This window comes from Chrysoperla carnea, chromosome 4 (genome assembly GCF_905475395.1).
Source record: "Chrysoperla carnea chromosome 4, inChrCarn1.1, whole genome shotgun sequence".
Lineage (NCBI taxonomy): Eukaryota > Metazoa > Arthropoda > Insecta > Neuroptera > Chrysopidae > Chrysoperla > Chrysoperla carnea.
The window spans coordinates 74,850,880-74,870,303 of NC_058340.1; the positions used below are offsets into that span (position 1 = coordinate 74,850,880).

Consider the following 19,424-nt stretch of genomic DNA (forward strand, 5'->3'; position numbering starts at 1 on the left):
TTTAATTTAATTAATTAAGTAACAATTAATGAATGAATTAATATAATTTATACATACAATAAGTATGTTCTCAAATACATGCTGTTTAGTTTACATCATGTAATTATATACAAATTACAATCCAATTCAAAATGAATTGAATTTATTTTTTAAATTTAATATTAATTATATAAAAATTAAGTAATAATTCCATTTCTTCATTCATCCATCACATTTATATCACATCATGTGTCATGTCATTCTATATTTTAAAACTAAGTACAGCGGAAATTTAATTTACTTTTTATCCAGGTTATCTACTGCACCAGGGCCGTCTTTATTTGGGGATGCAAGGGTATAGGGTTTTGGGAGGATCTAGCCAATAATCAATCAGTTTTGAAAAGTACTTAAGGGGAACAAGGGTCGGAAATTTCTTGGGTCAGAATATAACTTATATAAGAGAATAAGATATATTAGTTGTTAGGATCTAAACTTTCCGAGTTTTGAGTATCCGGACGAACAGTTGGACCGATTTTGCCTTAACTTCCACACTTCATTTACATACTAATCATTAGTTTCTGAACAAAGGTTTTTTTCTTTCAAAAATAACCTTTTTTTGGAAATTTATGGCAAAAAATCGAAGTTTAAATCAGAGTTTTTTGATTGCACTTTCACCAAAATTTCTAAAATACTAATTTTGATAATTCTTTCGTTCATATTCAAGACAAACTTTTTTACGAAAGAAATCCCTTTGGTTTTTGAATTTCAGATGAAGCAAGCCCGAGTTATCTTGGATACCGTATGGAAAATTTTGTTTGAGGTGACTCGATTTTCACCACTACCACTGGCTGAATTATTAATATTTTTTCATGAAAATGTAGCAGAATATTATTAGAATAATGCTTAATAATGTACAGTATGTTTCAAAATATTAATAAATAAAGTACTCTGTAAAAAAAATCACAAGAATATGATTTATTTTTGAGTATCTCATACCCTTTGCTCCCAAACTTTGTTACAAAGTGCGCCTGCAACTTGCAATGTACAAGCAATTTAGATCTTATTATTACAAGAGAAGGCGAAACGTCCTTTCTCAAAACTGAAATTAATCAAACCTACTTACGATCAACCATGACTCAAGAGAGATTGACAAATTTGGTCATGGTATCGATCGAAAGTAGATTTCAAAACAGACGATATCATAAAAAAGTTTGCCAATTTAAAAGCTAGAAAAATTAATTTGATGTTTATTTAATTTTGTTGTTGGTAAGGGGGGTGCCGTCTGATTTGCGCACCCCCGATGCCCAATATAGCTTAGACGACCCTGTACTGTACTGTACTATTTAGGTGTAGTACTGATGTGATGGTTTTAATTTAAAATTAAATCTAATATTGTGCAGTCTTACCACCCCCTAAACAATATCAAAATAAATTTCAAACCTCACACAATTCATCTTCACTTATCATCACCCCCACACCACACCACACCGTTAATGGTAATTATTTTTTTTGGCATAAATATATATCTCCTATTATAAAATTCGTAATAATTTTGAATTTAAACCATCATAGCACCAGACCCAGATCCATGGAATCCATTTTAAATAGCTCTGGTCATGTCTTTGTTGCTTCAAATGCTAGTAAAAGTCATCACCATTTTCCATATTTGTGAGTAGAGTCTTTTTTTCTTCAGTCTTTGATGATTTGGTTGATGTACGTAATTGGGGTGGTTCAAAACACGGCTAAAATTAAATAAAATTAAAATGTATTTTTATACCATGTATGAAGGGCTTGTCAACAAATTTGACAAGCCCGTACTTTGATGTCACGTTCGTATAAAAATTTTAATTTCCGTTTTAGAAATTTTTTAATGCCCTCACTGAATTTGTACTTTTTTATTAATAAATTTTAAGTAATTAAAAAGATATTAATTACTAAAATAATGGTTTAGTTGAAATGTCCAGCCATTAAAGTTACGGAAGAAAAATATTTGAACCATATTTAAATTTCATGAATATTCCCTAATATGTAATGAATTGTAACTTACCGTTTCACAAATGTTCATGTTACAACAATTCTCAATGGTAATCTCACATTGATCACCTGGACCTGGTGATCGTGTATCATTTGGACGACTTGTTAATGGTGTTACATTCTTATTTACAATAATTCGACGTTTAATTCTCGGTCGTTTTTTAAGCCAACACACAGCTGTTGTTAATGCCATATTGACGGGTATTAAAACAATTACTAATACAATTAACACAATTACAAATGGATCTTGTAATTTTGCAAACATTCCATAGGTCTCATCTGATGCGCCTGTTTCTTGTCCTCGTTGTGATGCAGATGTTAATTCTTCTTGTATGTTTGATGATGCTGCTGGTATATTAACATCGTATACACATCTGCACAAAGAAATTAAATTATTTTATTAATACTACCCTAAATCAAATTCATTACACAGGTCTGCGACTAAAAAACTGCATAGGATTTTTTTCCATTTTCTTATAGATTTGACCTCCCAAAAACAGGAAAACTATTCAAAACATTCTATCACATAGATTTTCAAAGATATTAGTAACAACATAAACTAGTCTTAAAGTAGTAGTATTGCGCAATGAAAATAAATTAGCTTCGCTTCCAATGAGTTATTCTGTGTATATGGAAGAAAACTAACTATAACAATTTGGCCATTATCCTGGAAAGAATCAAATATCAGGACCATTAATGGATGGTTGGTGGGGACTTCAAAATACTCACGATGCTTTTGGGTCAGCAGGCAGGCTATACCAAATACCTATGCTTCATATGCTGATAGGATAGTATAGCCAGAAAACAGCACTCCAGTGCTGTAAAACGGACTGATCCGTTTTGATAAATTAATGCTTACGGTATGTGTTATCGCACGATAGGTTGCGTACAACATTTAATTTACAAAGAAAAGCAGTGTAGGTTTTAATGGGTTAGTTTTTATAATAACATAAGTAGCCAAATTGAGTTTTTTTGTAATAATTTTGCATTTAGAGACGCCTTCCACAAAAAGTTATTGAGCTGTGATTCTCTAAAGATATATTAATTTGTTTTGTTAATTATCTCGCAAAGTAGGCTTCAGATCCAAAAGTGGAAAATAACTTTTTCCTTCGTCGTTATGAGCTTATTCTGCAGGATGACGATCTGCAGTCAATAACAGAACGCCCTGTATACTAGGGAAGGGATGTACTTACTTGCATAAAGATGTATCATGTTGTGACTTTAATATTTGATATAAATCATGTTGTTCACAAATAATTCTACAGAGTTGTTCTTGTTGATCACCATTATTATTCATCTCACATCGTTCACCATTAAATCCATCCAAACATGCGCATTGTGCTTCTAATGTTTCATTATTTATTGAACAATAACCATTATTTAAACAATATTGATCACATTTATTGATTTCACAACGTAATCCTGTATAACCTACAGGACATAAACATTGTGGTGCACCATAATCACTAGCTCCTTCACTAGCACCTTGTATTGAACATATACCACCAGACATACAGAAGTTATGGCATGCTTCTACTTCACAACGATCACCCGTGTACGCTGCTGGACATTTACATATTGTGTTACCATGGACATTTGTATATAATTCACCATTGTTTAAACATTCTAATGTTGTGGTTGTTGTTGTTTGTTTGTTGTCTTCTTCGACGATTGTTGTTTGTTGATTGTCATTATTTGATAATGGTGTACTAGTACTAGTAATCATTGTTGTTGTAGATGTTGATGTAAGTGATTTAGTTGTTGGTATTGTTTCAATAATAGCATTACATTGTTCTTGTGGTATGAATGGTGAAGTTAATGATGTCATTTGTACCATATCCACATCTAAAACAAAAATAATAAAACTTATTCACCTTGTACCTGAAACATTTTTTAGTTGTGGTACCGCAAATAGGTCCCTAGCACCTAGATCAAGGGATACTCTGTGCCTTTCTTGAGAATAACATGTCATCCGGAGGCAAGACGTCCTCAAGAAAGAGATGACATTCTCCACCGGGATTTCTTCGAGATTTCTGCTGGTGGAAATAACATGTATGGATGTTTCATCGTCTTCCCATAGATCCTCGTGTTATGAGGAAAGCACTTCAATCGACAGTGACTTGACAAGAGTCCTATCAACCTTCACAACTATGCTCTGATGAGTTTCAAGCGAGCACAATCGAATGACCTAGCTGTGTTTATACACAGTTAAGTCGCATGCCCCCCGCAAAGGTCGTAGCCATTCTTTGATTTGGTAAATTATGGAGCATTTTGCTATTGGAATGACAGGCTCAGATGAAAGGGACGTTTGAGACGACTTTTCTCGTACCAACCCCGATACCCAGATCAGCCTGTTTGTGTTATTCAGTACCAGACTACTCAATGCTGATTTGTGGCCCACTGTAACCTTTCGTGTTAGAGATCTGTGCACGTCTCAGGATGGAAAAGATTTATGGTTGAATTAAAATGGTCAAACTATGGCCAAACACGAAAACAAACTATTTTTAATTACGTAGAGGATACGATTTACTTTCTAAAGTTAAAGAATATTTAACGCGTAAAATATTTGAGGCATGTGCAGAAGGCGTTGATGCCTGTGCTAATGGTTAAAAGTAAATAAATACAAACCTTTAAATTTGGCTAACTGATGTGGCATGGTATCATTATTTAAATTTAACGTCCAAATTTCATTAAAATCAATCCAAAAGATTTGTTCCTGAATTTTAATAATATTAAATGGATGATGATGACGTGCATGTAAGATCTCTTGACGATGTTGTCCATTTAAATCAGCACTCTCAATTAGATAATGTTCACCATCTGTATCATCTGTCCAATAGATACGATTCAATTTTTGATCTACTGTTATACCAGTTGGAAAATATAAATCTTTATCAACGATTATTTGAACATCATCACCATCTAATGTCGATCGTTCTATTGTTTGTGATCCTAATTTACTATTTGTCCAAAATAAATATCTACAATCATAAAATGGGATACATTTTAAAACAACTCCTTCGGGATGCGTTGAAATCAAACGTTTGAGTCTGTCTATTTCAGTGGCGGATCCACCCATATGGGCTTGATGGGCATGAACCAAATGTTGGTGTTAAGTACTTGAATATCGATATCCAGGCAATGAAAGAAAGGGTTCAGATGTACCGGCGATTTATTAATGAGAGTGAATCAACTATTATAAATGAATAATGACTCCGGATGGCCAAATGGAAAACAGAATGTGAAAATAAGCCATACCAGAGTCGGTAGCTCATCTAATTGAAGCATGCGATCAAGACTTGCAGCGTAACTCTTCCGAAAAGCGTAACTACCACAGAGAGGTTGTTTTCTACACTTCACAGGATAAAATCTTGGTTGCGTGCCTAAATGGGACAGGAAAGATTATTCGTGCTTGCTTTCCTAAACATCTGGAAATTGATGATATTATCAACGCTTTCGTGGAAAAAACGAAAGATTGAATTTGTAATTTAAGTAAAGAACCTAAATAAAATTATTTAATTTAAAATATATACTGGCATTTAATTTGATTTGAAGTTGTAAAAATTTCATCAAAATTGGTTCAGTAGTTTTGAGTCTAAATGTGACACTGTGATATGTAAACAAACGGACATTTACTTTTGTAATTTTTGTGAGCGAACAAACTAACATTTCACAGATTTACTATTTTACAAATACACTGTACAAAATCCTGGTCAAGACGTCATATATTTTGTCAGAATGTACTATCAATCATGAGCGAGTTCATACTCCGATTCGCATTTGGCCCATAACCTTTTTTGTGGGTTGGATCCGCTCTTGGTCAATTTGGTCTTACCGTTGACAACTATGTGTTGCAATACTAGTTAATTCTTTTTGTTTAGTATTATTAAATTGTAAAACTGGTTCGATTTGTTGTGTATTATTTGTTGTTAAACTAATTTTATTAATTTTATGTTTGTTTTCAATCCAAAATAATGTTTTTGTAAATGGTTCATAATGTATTGAATCAATTGATTTTGTATTTGTTGTATTTAACATTAAATCATAATTATTATTTTTATTATTAAAATATATGATTTTAATATATGGTTGATTTTCATTGATTATTGTAAATAATCTTGAATCAATTGGATCAAATGTTATTGTATTTATATTCTTCTTTAATATTATTGATGTTCTACTGATCGTACCATTTTTATATAATAATTTTATTTCATTACCATTTGTTACAGCTAAATCTGTAATTGAAAAAGACAAAATTAATTTTATATGAGAAACAATCTAAAAATATATTTTTGAAATATCTTAGGCAAAAAGTAGTCGGGAAATATTAATTTTAGTTCATAAAATAACAAAATAAATTTAGCAAAAATTATTTAGTGAAAAGTTTATGTGAAACTTTGTCATTTTTGAAGTTAGAAATGTAAAACTTGATATATGAGCTCATGGTTTAAGACAAAAGTTTATTTTACATTTTTCATAAAAATCCATTAAGAGGGTCAAATTTTGGGATGAAAGTTTCATATAAACTCCATAATTTTGGTGGTGAAAAGGGGATGATTGTTTGTATGAAAATTCGTCATTTTTGAATTAACTACTTATTCGATTTTCTAAAAATTATTTCACCTATAGAAAGCTATATCAGCCAGTATCAAGTAGAAATTGCTCAGCAAAGCGGGCGGGTATCTGCTAGTTATAATATATAGTGCTAAAAGGACATTAAAATGAAATTTTTGTCACACAAGTGCTGTTTTAAAATCAACTTTCTCGTGATATTGTTAACTCTTTAAGAAGTAATTGTATCTACATTGTATTTAAAAAAAATGTGATTTTGAATGACAAATCAAATAAAACTTAATGAATTGAAACTAATAAATTTATTAATTATTATTAATAATATTGATTATAAACAATAATAATTACAAGGTAATTAAATAAACACACGTGATGTAATTTATTTATTTACTTATAAATACGTGACGACAAAACAAAAACTAAATTCAACAATTACCTATATATTTCTTTTTTACAATAAATAAATTATTATAAATCAATTTAGTTTCCGCAATTCTTTTCTTATTTTCAAGATTTTATTCAATCTAAAATATGTTTTATGAATCTAAATAGTAACTGTTTAAAATGTAAAGGAACAATAATAATTGTTATTTCCGGTCTGGTTTTAATATTGGAAATTTATAAGGAAACTAATTTTGATAAGCACGCATTTATTAAAACGGATTCTGGTATCCCTAAGGTAAAATAAATAGTTACTGATAATAAATAAAATAGATTAATTAATTAATTAATTTTGTGTCTAGCCTCCTCAAAGTCATGGATCATTGATTAATTAAATTAACCGTTTCATATTTTTATTATGAATGTGTATTTGTTTCAAATTTTGTGTGTATACAAGTTCCTCATATAAGGTATTTTTAATAGCTTTTGCTATATTAACCCATTATACAAAATAATAAATGTTTTAAATCCCATTTTTTGATTATAAATTATAGAAAAATAAATAAATAAATATATTATTTAATATTAAATAATAAATATGTAATAAATAATTAGGTATGTAAGGTAATTATCTATATTATTTAAAATTATTATTCATGTTGTAATAATAATTAATATATTTATTATAATTCATAAAAAATAACCCTGCTATTTTATAATTCCGGTTTATAACCATTTAAAAAACAGTCGCCGTGATATCAATTTATAGTACAAGATCCGAATTAGGGTCGACCTTCACCCATCTGTTTACCGAATGAAAGTTATTTTTTATGAAATGTAAAATATTAACAAATATTCCTGTAACGGGTTGCCTTTAAAAATATGGTCCAGACCATTTTTAATATAAATATCAAAACTTGGAAAGCTTGTAAACATTATTTTTGACCAATATTTTGTGGCCAATCATATGCCACCGTAATTGTAACAAAATTATCTTTATTTAGATATGCGAGTCAATGAATTAACAGATGCACGTAATTACTATTTTCAACTTGTATAAATGCGATAATAGTGAACGAAAAAAGGCAAACAACATAGCTGCTACATATTCTTTATGGCTTTTACTTTCGAGTAGATCAAAATTCGTAAGATATGCAAGTCAGTGAAAAATTTCTAAAAATTTTACTCTTGATATTTTCACTAAAAGTAGTCTGGACCACATTTTTTTAGGCAACCCATTGCAGGGATATTTGTTAACATTTTATATTTCATAAAAAATAACTTCCATCCGGTAAACAGATGGGTGAAGGTCGATCCTAATTGGGATCTTAGACTATTATTTAAATCATAATATGTGCGTATGAAGTTTTTAGCTACTTATATATGTAATTATTTGCAAATATACGAGGTGTCACAAGAGTAACAGACACCCTTGTTCAAAATAAAAAGATATATAATATATTGTGTGCAAGTGCTGCTTATAAATTTGATAATATAGATATCTCTCTTCAATCATAAATACTCTAACTATATTCGTCTCTATCTAATTTTAGATTATTTTTTATCACATTCTCTAGATTTTTTGATATTGAAATATCCAATTGAAAAGGATAACCTTTAGGATAATCAATTTTTTCACCCAACTTTGAACGATAAAATAATAATAAAAAGCCCGATGACCTAGGAATTTTTTTGTGATTTTTGGAAACTTTGTTAATCAAAAAATGTATTTATTAAGTTTTATTGAAATCCCTACTATTATACAATACTTGTACATCTCCTTAAAAATACTAATTTACTCCTGAGTAAATTTTACTGCTTGGTCAATCAAACTAAATAAATGAGAATGATGGGCATACAGCTGAGTAATTATAGAAGTAATATGAAGTTTTAAAAATAATATTTGTTTTAATATTAATTAAAATAATTAACATATAAACGTTATAATAAAAATGGTAGCAACAGTTTAATAAAATAACCTTGATTTAATAATATTTAATAAGAATATATATAAAAGTATATCTATTCGTTGTGTGCGTAGTCATGGTAGGGATAATAAAATCGATGCCAGCGCTTTAAGTGAAAAATTTTGGAGATAAAGTGGGCTGTTATGACTAATTTGCAATTATTTACATGTTAATGATATAGAAACTGTCAAATTAAAATGATTGAAAAACACTAATTAATTAAACTTAATGCATTAAAAATTGTGAAAATAAGAAATCAAATTGTACAAATATTATTTTTCAAATGTTAATTATCGTAATTATTTATTTAAATTTGTGAAACAAGAATATTAAATTTTAAATGTAAGTTTTCAATGCAATCCACACAATTATATATGCATCCATTAATTCTATAATTAAAGTAGTGTATCGTTGTCATGGAAACGAAATTCACGCTCGGAGCGAATATAAATAAAGTTTCTTTTAAAAAGTTTCAGTTTAAAATTATTTAATTATTTTTTTCTTTAATTTTTAATCAATTATTAATTAAATTAAGTAGGTACTTATACCTACTTAAGAGTTTTATAATAATTTGTTTTAAGATTATTATCATAATAATTAATTATTTACTAATTAATTATATCCTTTATTAATAACACTTAATTCAAGTAAAATAATCAGTAAAGCTAAGGACTCTCTTCATGATTTAATACTTATAGTGATAAATTAAAATAACCAATGGTCAAAAAAATTTATAGGACCGCTTTTTTGGAAATATGGTAACTTTATACTAAGCGAAGATTGTGTATGCAAAATTTCCAATTTTTTCATCAGGCGATTCGGCAATATTCATAGAAGTATCTTTTCTAAAATTTGTATTTAGAAATGGACGCTTTTCGGGCTACAAATGTATTGCAAAACTATCATTATTTTAACGTTATCTAACATTTGATGAAATCCTACTGCCACTTTTAGTTGGACCACCCAGTATTTGGCATAAAAACTTGTCTTATCTAACTCATTATTTATAATTTTAAATGGCCCAATACTATTTGAAGTATTGTCAAATAAAGGCATAATAAATAATATTTTTTTATTTCAAAACTACGCACATTATTAGTATACAGAGTGGACTTGTTTCATCGCAAACCAATCAAAAAATAACTTATACAAAAGTTGAAGAGTTTTATAGGCGATTTTATGTTCTGACATGAAATTGGACTTCTCCAGGTTTTGCTTTATTGTTAAATTATTTTTTAATTGGTTAAATACAAAACAAGCTATGAGCCATAATAGATTAAAATGGTCCATCCCTGTATATATGATTAGATAAAATAATATTATGCGTAATACTTTAAAATAATTTAAGTAATTATTTATTAAATATAAATACAATGTAGTATTCTTTTTATAATGACACACGCATACAATGTATCAATTTATAAAATTAAATAAAATGATATTTATTTTTTAAATTGTAATTATTTTTAAATGTTATATACAAAATTGATCTAAAGCTAATCATTGTATTCTTTATTATAATATAAGCATTTCAGATTACAAACTATTTTAATTACTTTTTTTATATTTATTATCGTGATAATTAAGACAAAAAATCAATTCTATTATTTATAAATATAAATAATTAAGTAAATGTATTTAATTTTGTTATCAATTTTTTAATTGATTTAATTATAATCAAACTATCTTATGTCATTTTTATAGTAATATTTTCTGGTCAAATTAATTAATTATTAAAAATATAATTATAAGAGAAATATTCTGCTTTTTATACCATGTAATATGAAATATACACAGTATATTAAGTTTAGTCCCAAGTTTGTAACGCTTAAAAATAATGATGCTAGGAAAAAAATTTTGTCATAGGTGTTCATAAAATCACTTAATTAGTCCATTTCCGGTTGTCCGTCCGTCTGTAGACACGATAACTCAAAAACTAACGTACTCAGGACGTAAAAAGTGAGGTCAAGTTCATAAATGAGCATCATAGGGCAATTGGGTCTTGGGTCCGTAGGACCCATCTTGTAAACCGTTAGAGATAGAACAAAAGTTTAAATGTAAAAAATGTTCCTTATCAAAAATTAAACAACTTTTGTTTGAAACATTTTTTCTTAAACATCACTGTTTACCCGTGAGGCTGCCAATTAGGCGGAAATTTTATAATATGTACTATATTTGATTATCAGTTATGTATGTGTCACATGTTTGTATGTGTAATGTGATAAAGAAATCAACACTGACTATGCATGGTATTTCAACAATTAACGCAGTCAATTGTTTGTTTTCACTTGTTATTTTAAAAAATCAATTAAAATTATTGATTGAATCATTTGCAAAAAAAATCATTAATTTTTTTTAGAAAGAGTGGTCTAACAAGTAAAATTGACAAAATTTTAAAAACCTCCGAAAAATGATTGCTGACTGATTGCTTTATAATATTATTATCATTATAAAATGATAATATTTAAAATTTATTATTAAATTGATTTTAATTTGATGTGATACACACGATTGACTTGTAACAGTTACAATTCAATTAATAGGTATCTTTAATATTTGTATTAAATATTCAAATTAATTTTTAAAAATATTTATATTTTTAGTATCAACAATAAATATCTATACCTATCTACAAATCAACGATTATTAATATTTTTACATTCATCAATTAATTAATTACTCAATCAATATGTTTATAATTTATATTTAATTGTTGTCCAAAATATTTATTTTATAATATTTAAGGAGATGTGCAAGGATTGAAAATAATACTGGGGATTTCAATAAAACTTTATGAATACATTTTTTGATAGACAAAGTTACCAAAAATCACAAAAAAATTCCTATGTCATCGGGCTTTTTATTATTATTTTATCATCCAAAGTTGGCTGAAAAAATAATGAATCATATAGGTAATACTTTTCAATTGGATATTTCTATATCAAAAAATTTCGAGTGTGATAAAAAATTATCTAAAATAATTACACAATCTTGTAGTTTATAAGAAATACCATAAAATATAAGATTGTCGATGATATAAAAAAACAAAATTTTAATTTAATTATGAGTTCATCGAAGATCCATCATTTGATGAACAGAGACCACTATAGTTACAGTATTGATGATTGAAGAGAGATATCTATATTATCAAATTTATAAGCAGCACTTGCATACAATATATTATATATTTTTGTAGTTGCGTGGTATTGTAAAGCCAAAAATAACCCATTACTTAACTACAAAGTATGTATTTGCTTTATATGTATGTACCGTATAATCAACCAAAACTTTTTTACAATAATGTAGGTTTACAATCACCTTAAACGCGTTTAATTTAAATTCTTGAAATTTACTAGCTCTGTATATATGGTAAAGTGTAATTATTTGAAAAGAATTGAATTATTTGTAAATATTTATAAACAACCTAAATTAAATATAAATTAATTGAATAATTAACATTTTAATAAAAGGTAAAACAGACTTTATCATCCGCACATGTACACAAGTCCAGCTGTAACTGGTGTTATGTTATTATCACCTTGAAACTATTAACTAGCAATGTAGAGGTATTTAATTAAAAGTTATAAGTAATTTTTTTTAATATTTACTTAAACTGTTTAATTATATTTATGTACTATTTTATAATTTTCCAATCGAATCAAACATATCAGATCTCTAAAAAAAAAAACCCAAAAATAATTCGAAGTAAAAATAACCAATCTAAATAACCAATATTTAAATGTAATTTCTTAGATGTTTTTTAAATAAACTACGCAATTGGAAAAATAAATTATTTTCGAATTTTTTTTATGTTCAATAAAATTATATGCAAAAATAAATGAAACCGGTAAACAGGTTTTTTTCCGATTTAATTAACAGGTTGTTTTTTTTTACAATAAAATGTATGCCGATTAATAAACTGAGTTGACTAAACAAAAAAAAACTTTTAAAGATAATTTTTAGACTTCCAAAACGGAACTTTGACCAGAGTTCTCTTTTATCTGTCTGTCAATCTGTCATAACCATTTCTCATTTATATTCAGCAAAAACTTTTGTACGAAATAATTTTTCCAAATTCAACAAATAAGACATAAATTGGACGCGGAGTTTCCGACAACGGGAACGCTTTTAATTTTTTTTTCAGTGTATATGTTTCATCTATAAATATATAGGAGACTTTCTATAGATATAGATAGATAGATAGATAGTCACTCATCACGATATCTCTGGAACTATAAGACCTAGAGACTTGAAATTTGGGAGGAATATTCCTTTTGCCAAGTAGAGGTCAGCTAAGAACGGATTTTACGAAAGTCCACCCACAAGGGGGGTTGCGGGGGTGTTCATGAATAAAAAATTCATATTTTTCAATTATGGCTTTTAATAGTTCAAAACTTGGTCAGAATGTTTTAAATTACATTTAGAAATTTTTTTAACCTTCGGAGGGTAGAAAGGTGTAGCGAGAAAGTGGGAAGGAAATATCGAATATTTACAAATATACCTAAGTGGGGTATCAAATAAAAGAGCATGACGTGTACATTACAAAACTGTTATCCAACGCAAGGAAATGTGGAGGGAGGGGTGCAAGTGGGGATGTTGCCCAGCAAAGCGGGCGGGTAACAGCTAGTTCTGTATAAAAGTGACCTTACGGACATTCTACCTTAAAGACAAATCTAATTAATTAGAACTGGCTCTCTCATAAGTTTTTACATACTCATTACCCATTATAGCCCCCCACATTATTGTGCTAAAATATGCAATAAAAGACAGTCAGACAGACGGATAGACCCATTTTAATGTAATATTCATAAAATATAATTTTAAAATAATATTGAGAATTTATAATCATATACTTAGAATTCTATTTTATACAAATTCTTTAACAAATAGCTGTCTGTTATCAATTGTTATTTATAAAATAATACCAACTGATTGTAAGACCAATTTGTTTTGTTTTTTTTGGGCGATTTGTGGTTTTATTGGTCAGAAATCTCAAAGTTTGAGTACTATCTAATCGAAATTTATATTTTAAATTGAGTTTCCTTTGAGTAATCGATTCAAAAATTCACTTATGATTTACTACTAAAGTAGTTTCAAAAATATGATCATTTGTTTAGTGTTCCGTAAAATCCGATGGGTGATACCATATGTGACTGACACTACATGCAAAAAGAAATCGTGTTCTAGAGTGTCTTTAAACTTCGGACATCTTCCTCTATGCAGGATTTATGATTTTAAATTGAATTTGGGGCCAAATTACATAAATTATTGGAAAATGGTAAAATAAAGAACCTTAGTATTTTAGAATGAAATTTAGTAAAAAAATAAATCTTGACTGACGCTAAAATAATGAAATTTTAAGGAAAACTTAAAATTTATGAAGAAAAATCGAATTTTAGGTATTCTAAGATACTGAAAGCTACAAAGTACTACAGTGTTGGACTCATACAGTATTTTTACCACCAACAGCAATATTTTTTTCCATTCATGTTACACTTTTTCATGGAATCACCCATTTGATAAGTTTTTAAACATCTTATAACAGAGTTAATTAATGATTACGAAAAAAACCTAGGACAAGAAAGACTTTGACTTCTTTAATTAATAAAATATTTATTAAAATCAATCAATCAATCAATAAACAAATATCTTTATTATTATGATTAAAATGTCAATAGTTTAAACACTTTTTTTTTTAACAGTCTTATACTTATTTCTTTTTATTTAATTAATAGAATAAATTTTCTGTTAAAAAGAATACAAATTATATTAGCATTCTAATAAAATAGTAAAAGATAGTGTTATTAATAGTAAATTAAGTTTTATGTGCAAAATATTAACGATTCCGTTATATTATTTATTTTGCAAAACAAAGATAAACTAATTACAAAGCAATATAATGCCATCTCACTTTAACAAACTATCAAAAACTTTAGATTTATCAAGGAGCCATACTTAGAGAAAATTTGATCGTTCACAAGAAATAATAAAAGGATATACCTTAGACATTTTAAATTTGATCTTGATCTTGGGGGGGTCGTCTAAAAGTCATCTAGAGCTAGTGTTAGGTAATAGAAGAATACTTCGAATTTTGAAAAAGTTGAATCATTTATTGGGAATATTATTTTTTGTTTAAATCGAGTAGATTAGGCAAAAATTGATTTTCAACATACAAGGTGGACTAACTATTATGGCTAATATCTCGTTTTGTAATTAGTCAATCAAAAAATAACTTCAACAAAAGTTGCAGTTTGATGGGGGGATATCATCATTGGACCTAGTTCTCCGGGTTGCTTTAATACTCACTTTCGATCCTAAACTGTAAGAGATAGAATATCACTTTAAATTAGAAAGCTTAACCTTCGAAAATCGTTAGTTTTTGGAGGAAACACGACTTAAAATTATGTCAGTTTTGCATTTCGAAAGGAAATCGAAAAGAAAACACGCTAGCTACAGAAAAATGTTCTAGACAAAAGTTGTTAAGGCCAATAGAGGACATTCGCCTGTGTCCACGACTTTGACCTACAATTATAATTAATTAATTTGTCGGGGGTTTTTTAAATTTTGTAAACTTCACTTGTTATCGTTATTTAGCGAAATGTAAGTCTTTCATGTTGTATGCTTTTTTATTTATATTATTTAGACGCCAAACTTATAACACCCTTCTTTTTGTGTCGGGGGTTAAAAACGCAAGAAGTTCAGCGTAAAACTAAAATTTAACTTGTATGGATGGCTCTTAGTATAAAAGTTTATTTTATGGCTCTTAGTATAAAAAGTAGGTAAGTAATAGACAAAGATAAAAATTTATTATTTACAATACATTTGTATATAGTTATCCTTATTTTATACAAATTATTAATAAAATGTTATTTAATATGGGTCGTTAAATAATAACGCTGACAATGTGTTAAAGATTAAAAAGCTTGACGATAGTGTTAGATGTGATTTTAGTCACGTAGGCCTTCTTTTTATTTATAATAAATAAATATAAGAAGTAATATTAGAATTAAATGATGTGTGTTAAATTAACAATCAATTATTAATTTATAAATAAATAAATAAAATAATGAAAGTAATATGAAGCTACATTTTAATCAGTTTTATTGTTTTGCTAACGTTTCAAACATATTATAGACGAAGAAACGAAGCACAAAAATGATCACAGTTAGAAAAATTTGAGAAGTAAGTCGGATTTGAATGCGGTTTTCGACATTAAATTCGTTAAAGAGTCAGGAATATTGTCACTTAGTCTGATTTATAAGAAATGCATTTTATAATTGCATTTTAAATTGACCGATAATTTTAAATTGATCAAAAACTACAGATGACGGGGAGTTGACGGGGATACCATTGTACCAGATACCTCTGAGACCAATTCCGTCAAATTCCGTCACTATATTCATGTTCAGCGTCCCCAAAAACTACCGAGTAACGAGTTTGGACTGATTATATGATGAATTTCTCAAAACTCCAGTAGGCGACTGGGATACAATTGCACCAGGTACCTCTGAGAACAATTCCGTCGCGATATTCGTGTTCAGCGACCCCAAAAACCCTCGAGTTATAAGTTTGGGCTGATTATATGACGAATTTTACGAAAACTCCAAGAGGCGACGGGGATAACATTGCATCAGGTACTTCTGAGATCAATTCTGTCACGATATTCGTGTTCAGCGACCCCAAAAACCCTCGTGTAACGAGTTTGGCCCGATTATATAACAAATTTCCCGAAAACTCCACTAGACGACGAGGAACCGTTTTTACCCTAACCACCAGGTACCTCTGAGACCAATTCTGTAACGAATTTAATCTTTCAACAAGGTAAAAAAGAAATTTCCAAAAAATACACATAAAAAACCCACTGACCAATGTTTTTCTCTATTGTACTAAAACCTACGCTCTAGAAAATATGCTTTTTATTATGATAAGTAATCTTCTGCCCTCGCTTTTCGTATGCGTCCTTTGTATTTTCACACATCGTCAATTTATTAAGCACACGCAGTCAAATCTTACCTAATAATTTTTATTATTTGATAAAAACATTCATTCTATTGTTTATGCAATATTATTTATAATTTTACGACTTAAATTTTATTTGTCATGGAATAAAAAAAAATATTTTTTGCAAAATCATTATTAATTTTGACGCAGAAACAAATAATTTTCTAATTTAATACTTTATCAATGCTTATACTGTACAGTTAATTCGATTTAAAATGACTTATCAGGCGAGCGAATCGAGTCTCTACTAGGTTAAAATGTAACTTTTTGGTGGTAAACTTTACAAAAAAAATACAAAAGATTTAGACATGAAATGAAATGTTGTAGTTCCATATTTATGTCTAGATGTGTTATCAATCATTATTTTTAGAAAAAATTATATAAATAATAACTAATTAAAAACAACTATTTTTTATTTATTCCATATGCAGAGACGGTGGTACCATCTGTGAGCTACATCTAATACTAATATATAATTGGCTACATTTAATATTAATTTTAATTGAGTGGCCATCTGTAGATTCTTTCAAGTATTAAAAAACGTCATAATAAAAAATACCGTGATAAAAAAACATAAACAATTAATTTTTGCAGTTCTACAGTAGAATAACTTAAAAAATTAAGTGATATTAATACAAGTTATGAAAAAATTTTAATTATAGTTATTATAATTTTAAAGTTATTAATTAATTGTTATTAAAGCAATAAAATGACACGACGTCGTACGTTGACGGGTCGTAAAGAGCGTGATCGCAATCGATCATTAATGCGTGATCATCGGAAACGACGAAAACAAAATCAAGAAGAATTATATCTTTATCAAGATGATATTAATTTTAAAATGTATGCAGAAAATTTTGAAATTGCTCAAAAGAATTTGAATTTTGAAGCATGTAATGTATGTCATCGTCGTTGGTTTGATTTACAAATTAATAAAGATGGGTTTTGTTGTATTTGTCATAAATTTAAAATAAAAAATGAATTGAATATTTTCGCAGCGGATAATAACATGGATCCTGTTTTACAACCTGATGTTGAGGAACAATTAAATTAAAAATATTTGTCAATAATTGAAGTATAATTTTATTTTAGAAATATCTATTTTATATGATACCAGTCGCGAGCCATTACAAAGTTATACTTTTAGCTAGTTTAAAAAACCAAACTTCTTTTATAGAGGTTCAACTTATGTGAAATAAACTATAGATGCAGACGTCCGAATGAAGTCCGATGTCAAAAGCACATGGTAGATTCATTATGTTCGTATAGAATCGGTAAAGAGTTCGTAACGATACGACCAAACCACGTGGCTTGCACAATTAATATATTCTTATTTAAAAAATTGTTAAAAATAAAATTCTTTTTTAACTTTGAATACCTACTATGAAAATTATTTTTTTCCAATCACGTGATTACCAATCTAGTTATCATATATAAAATGTTTACGAAAATCATACGTCTTGACCTTAAAAAATATACTTTTTCTGCGTCATTCAAAACAAATAAAATCCGAATAAATTTTTCCATTTAATTCATTAAAAAAAAAATTAATTTTATTATTGATGATAACCTCTCTCAGTATTTAAATAAAATTTTTTATTTAATTTATTTTTTTTTTTTAATGAAAATTTAAATAAAAAAATTAATGATTAAATTTTTGACATTTGATAGAATATCGTATCATAGGTTATGTGCGAAATATTCAAATAATTTAAAATTTTTTATTAAAAATAATACGATAGTGTCTACGTGCAAAATGAAACGACTCTGATGGATGACTTCGTTAATGTTGTTTAACAACACAAATATCAATTGATTTATTCATTTTACCTATACATATCTTAATAATTATTGATTTTAATTAGTTATAATTAATTTTTAAGATAACTTTTATTAATAATTAACAATAAATTTTAAATATTTGTTGATATTTAAGCACTTGATGTACTTTTATTACTATTTAGTTATGTCATCATGTATGACAAAGATGAGATGATATATTTATAAGGGATTCCCCATATATAGTTATCTTTGTTTAATGAATATCTGATATTAAAAAGTAATAATTTTAAAGAACTTACCCCAACAATGGATAATTGACACACAAATAGAACTAAATAGAATCACTAAACTAATTTTCAGGAACATTTTTAAAATAAACTTTGGTTCGAATTCAATAAATTTTCATTCAAAAATAAATAAAATAATTTTGTTAATATAGGTATAAGAATCTAGTGGTCACACATTCAACACTCTGCGCGCACAGCTCACAGCACCCATGCGCTTTCTATTACATATATCGCGTAAATGAACGAGTTTGTCTATTGCTTGTACTTATGGAGTCCCCAAACGATTGACGACTAAGCAAATTTCTGTTCTATACGGACAAATAAATATTAACTTTCCCCTATCATTACAAATAACAAGGATAGATTTATATTCCTTATCATTTTTTTCACTATTTATATCTTTGTTTATTATCATATT

General features: G+C 27.9%; 1 protein-coding gene across 1 annotated transcript; it reads right to left on the bottom strand.

Annotated features, from left to right (window-relative positions):
* Positions 1 to 195: 195 nt before the first annotated feature.
* LOC123298932 (protein cueball) lies at positions 196 to 6,420 on the bottom strand. The gene is made up of 6 exons (XM_044881033.1): positions 6,413 to 6,420; positions 5,849 to 5,947; positions 4,642 to 4,994; positions 3,207 to 3,858; positions 2,027 to 2,387; positions 196 to 1,721 (listed from the first exon to the last, which is right to left on the bottom strand). Exons 1-6 carry the CDS (start codon positions 6,418 to 6,420, stop codon positions 1,617 to 1,619), a joined length of 1,578 nt encoding a protein of 525 aa, XP_044736968.1. The 3' UTR covers positions 196 to 1,616.
* Positions 6,421 to 19,424: the final 13,004 nt, after the last annotated feature.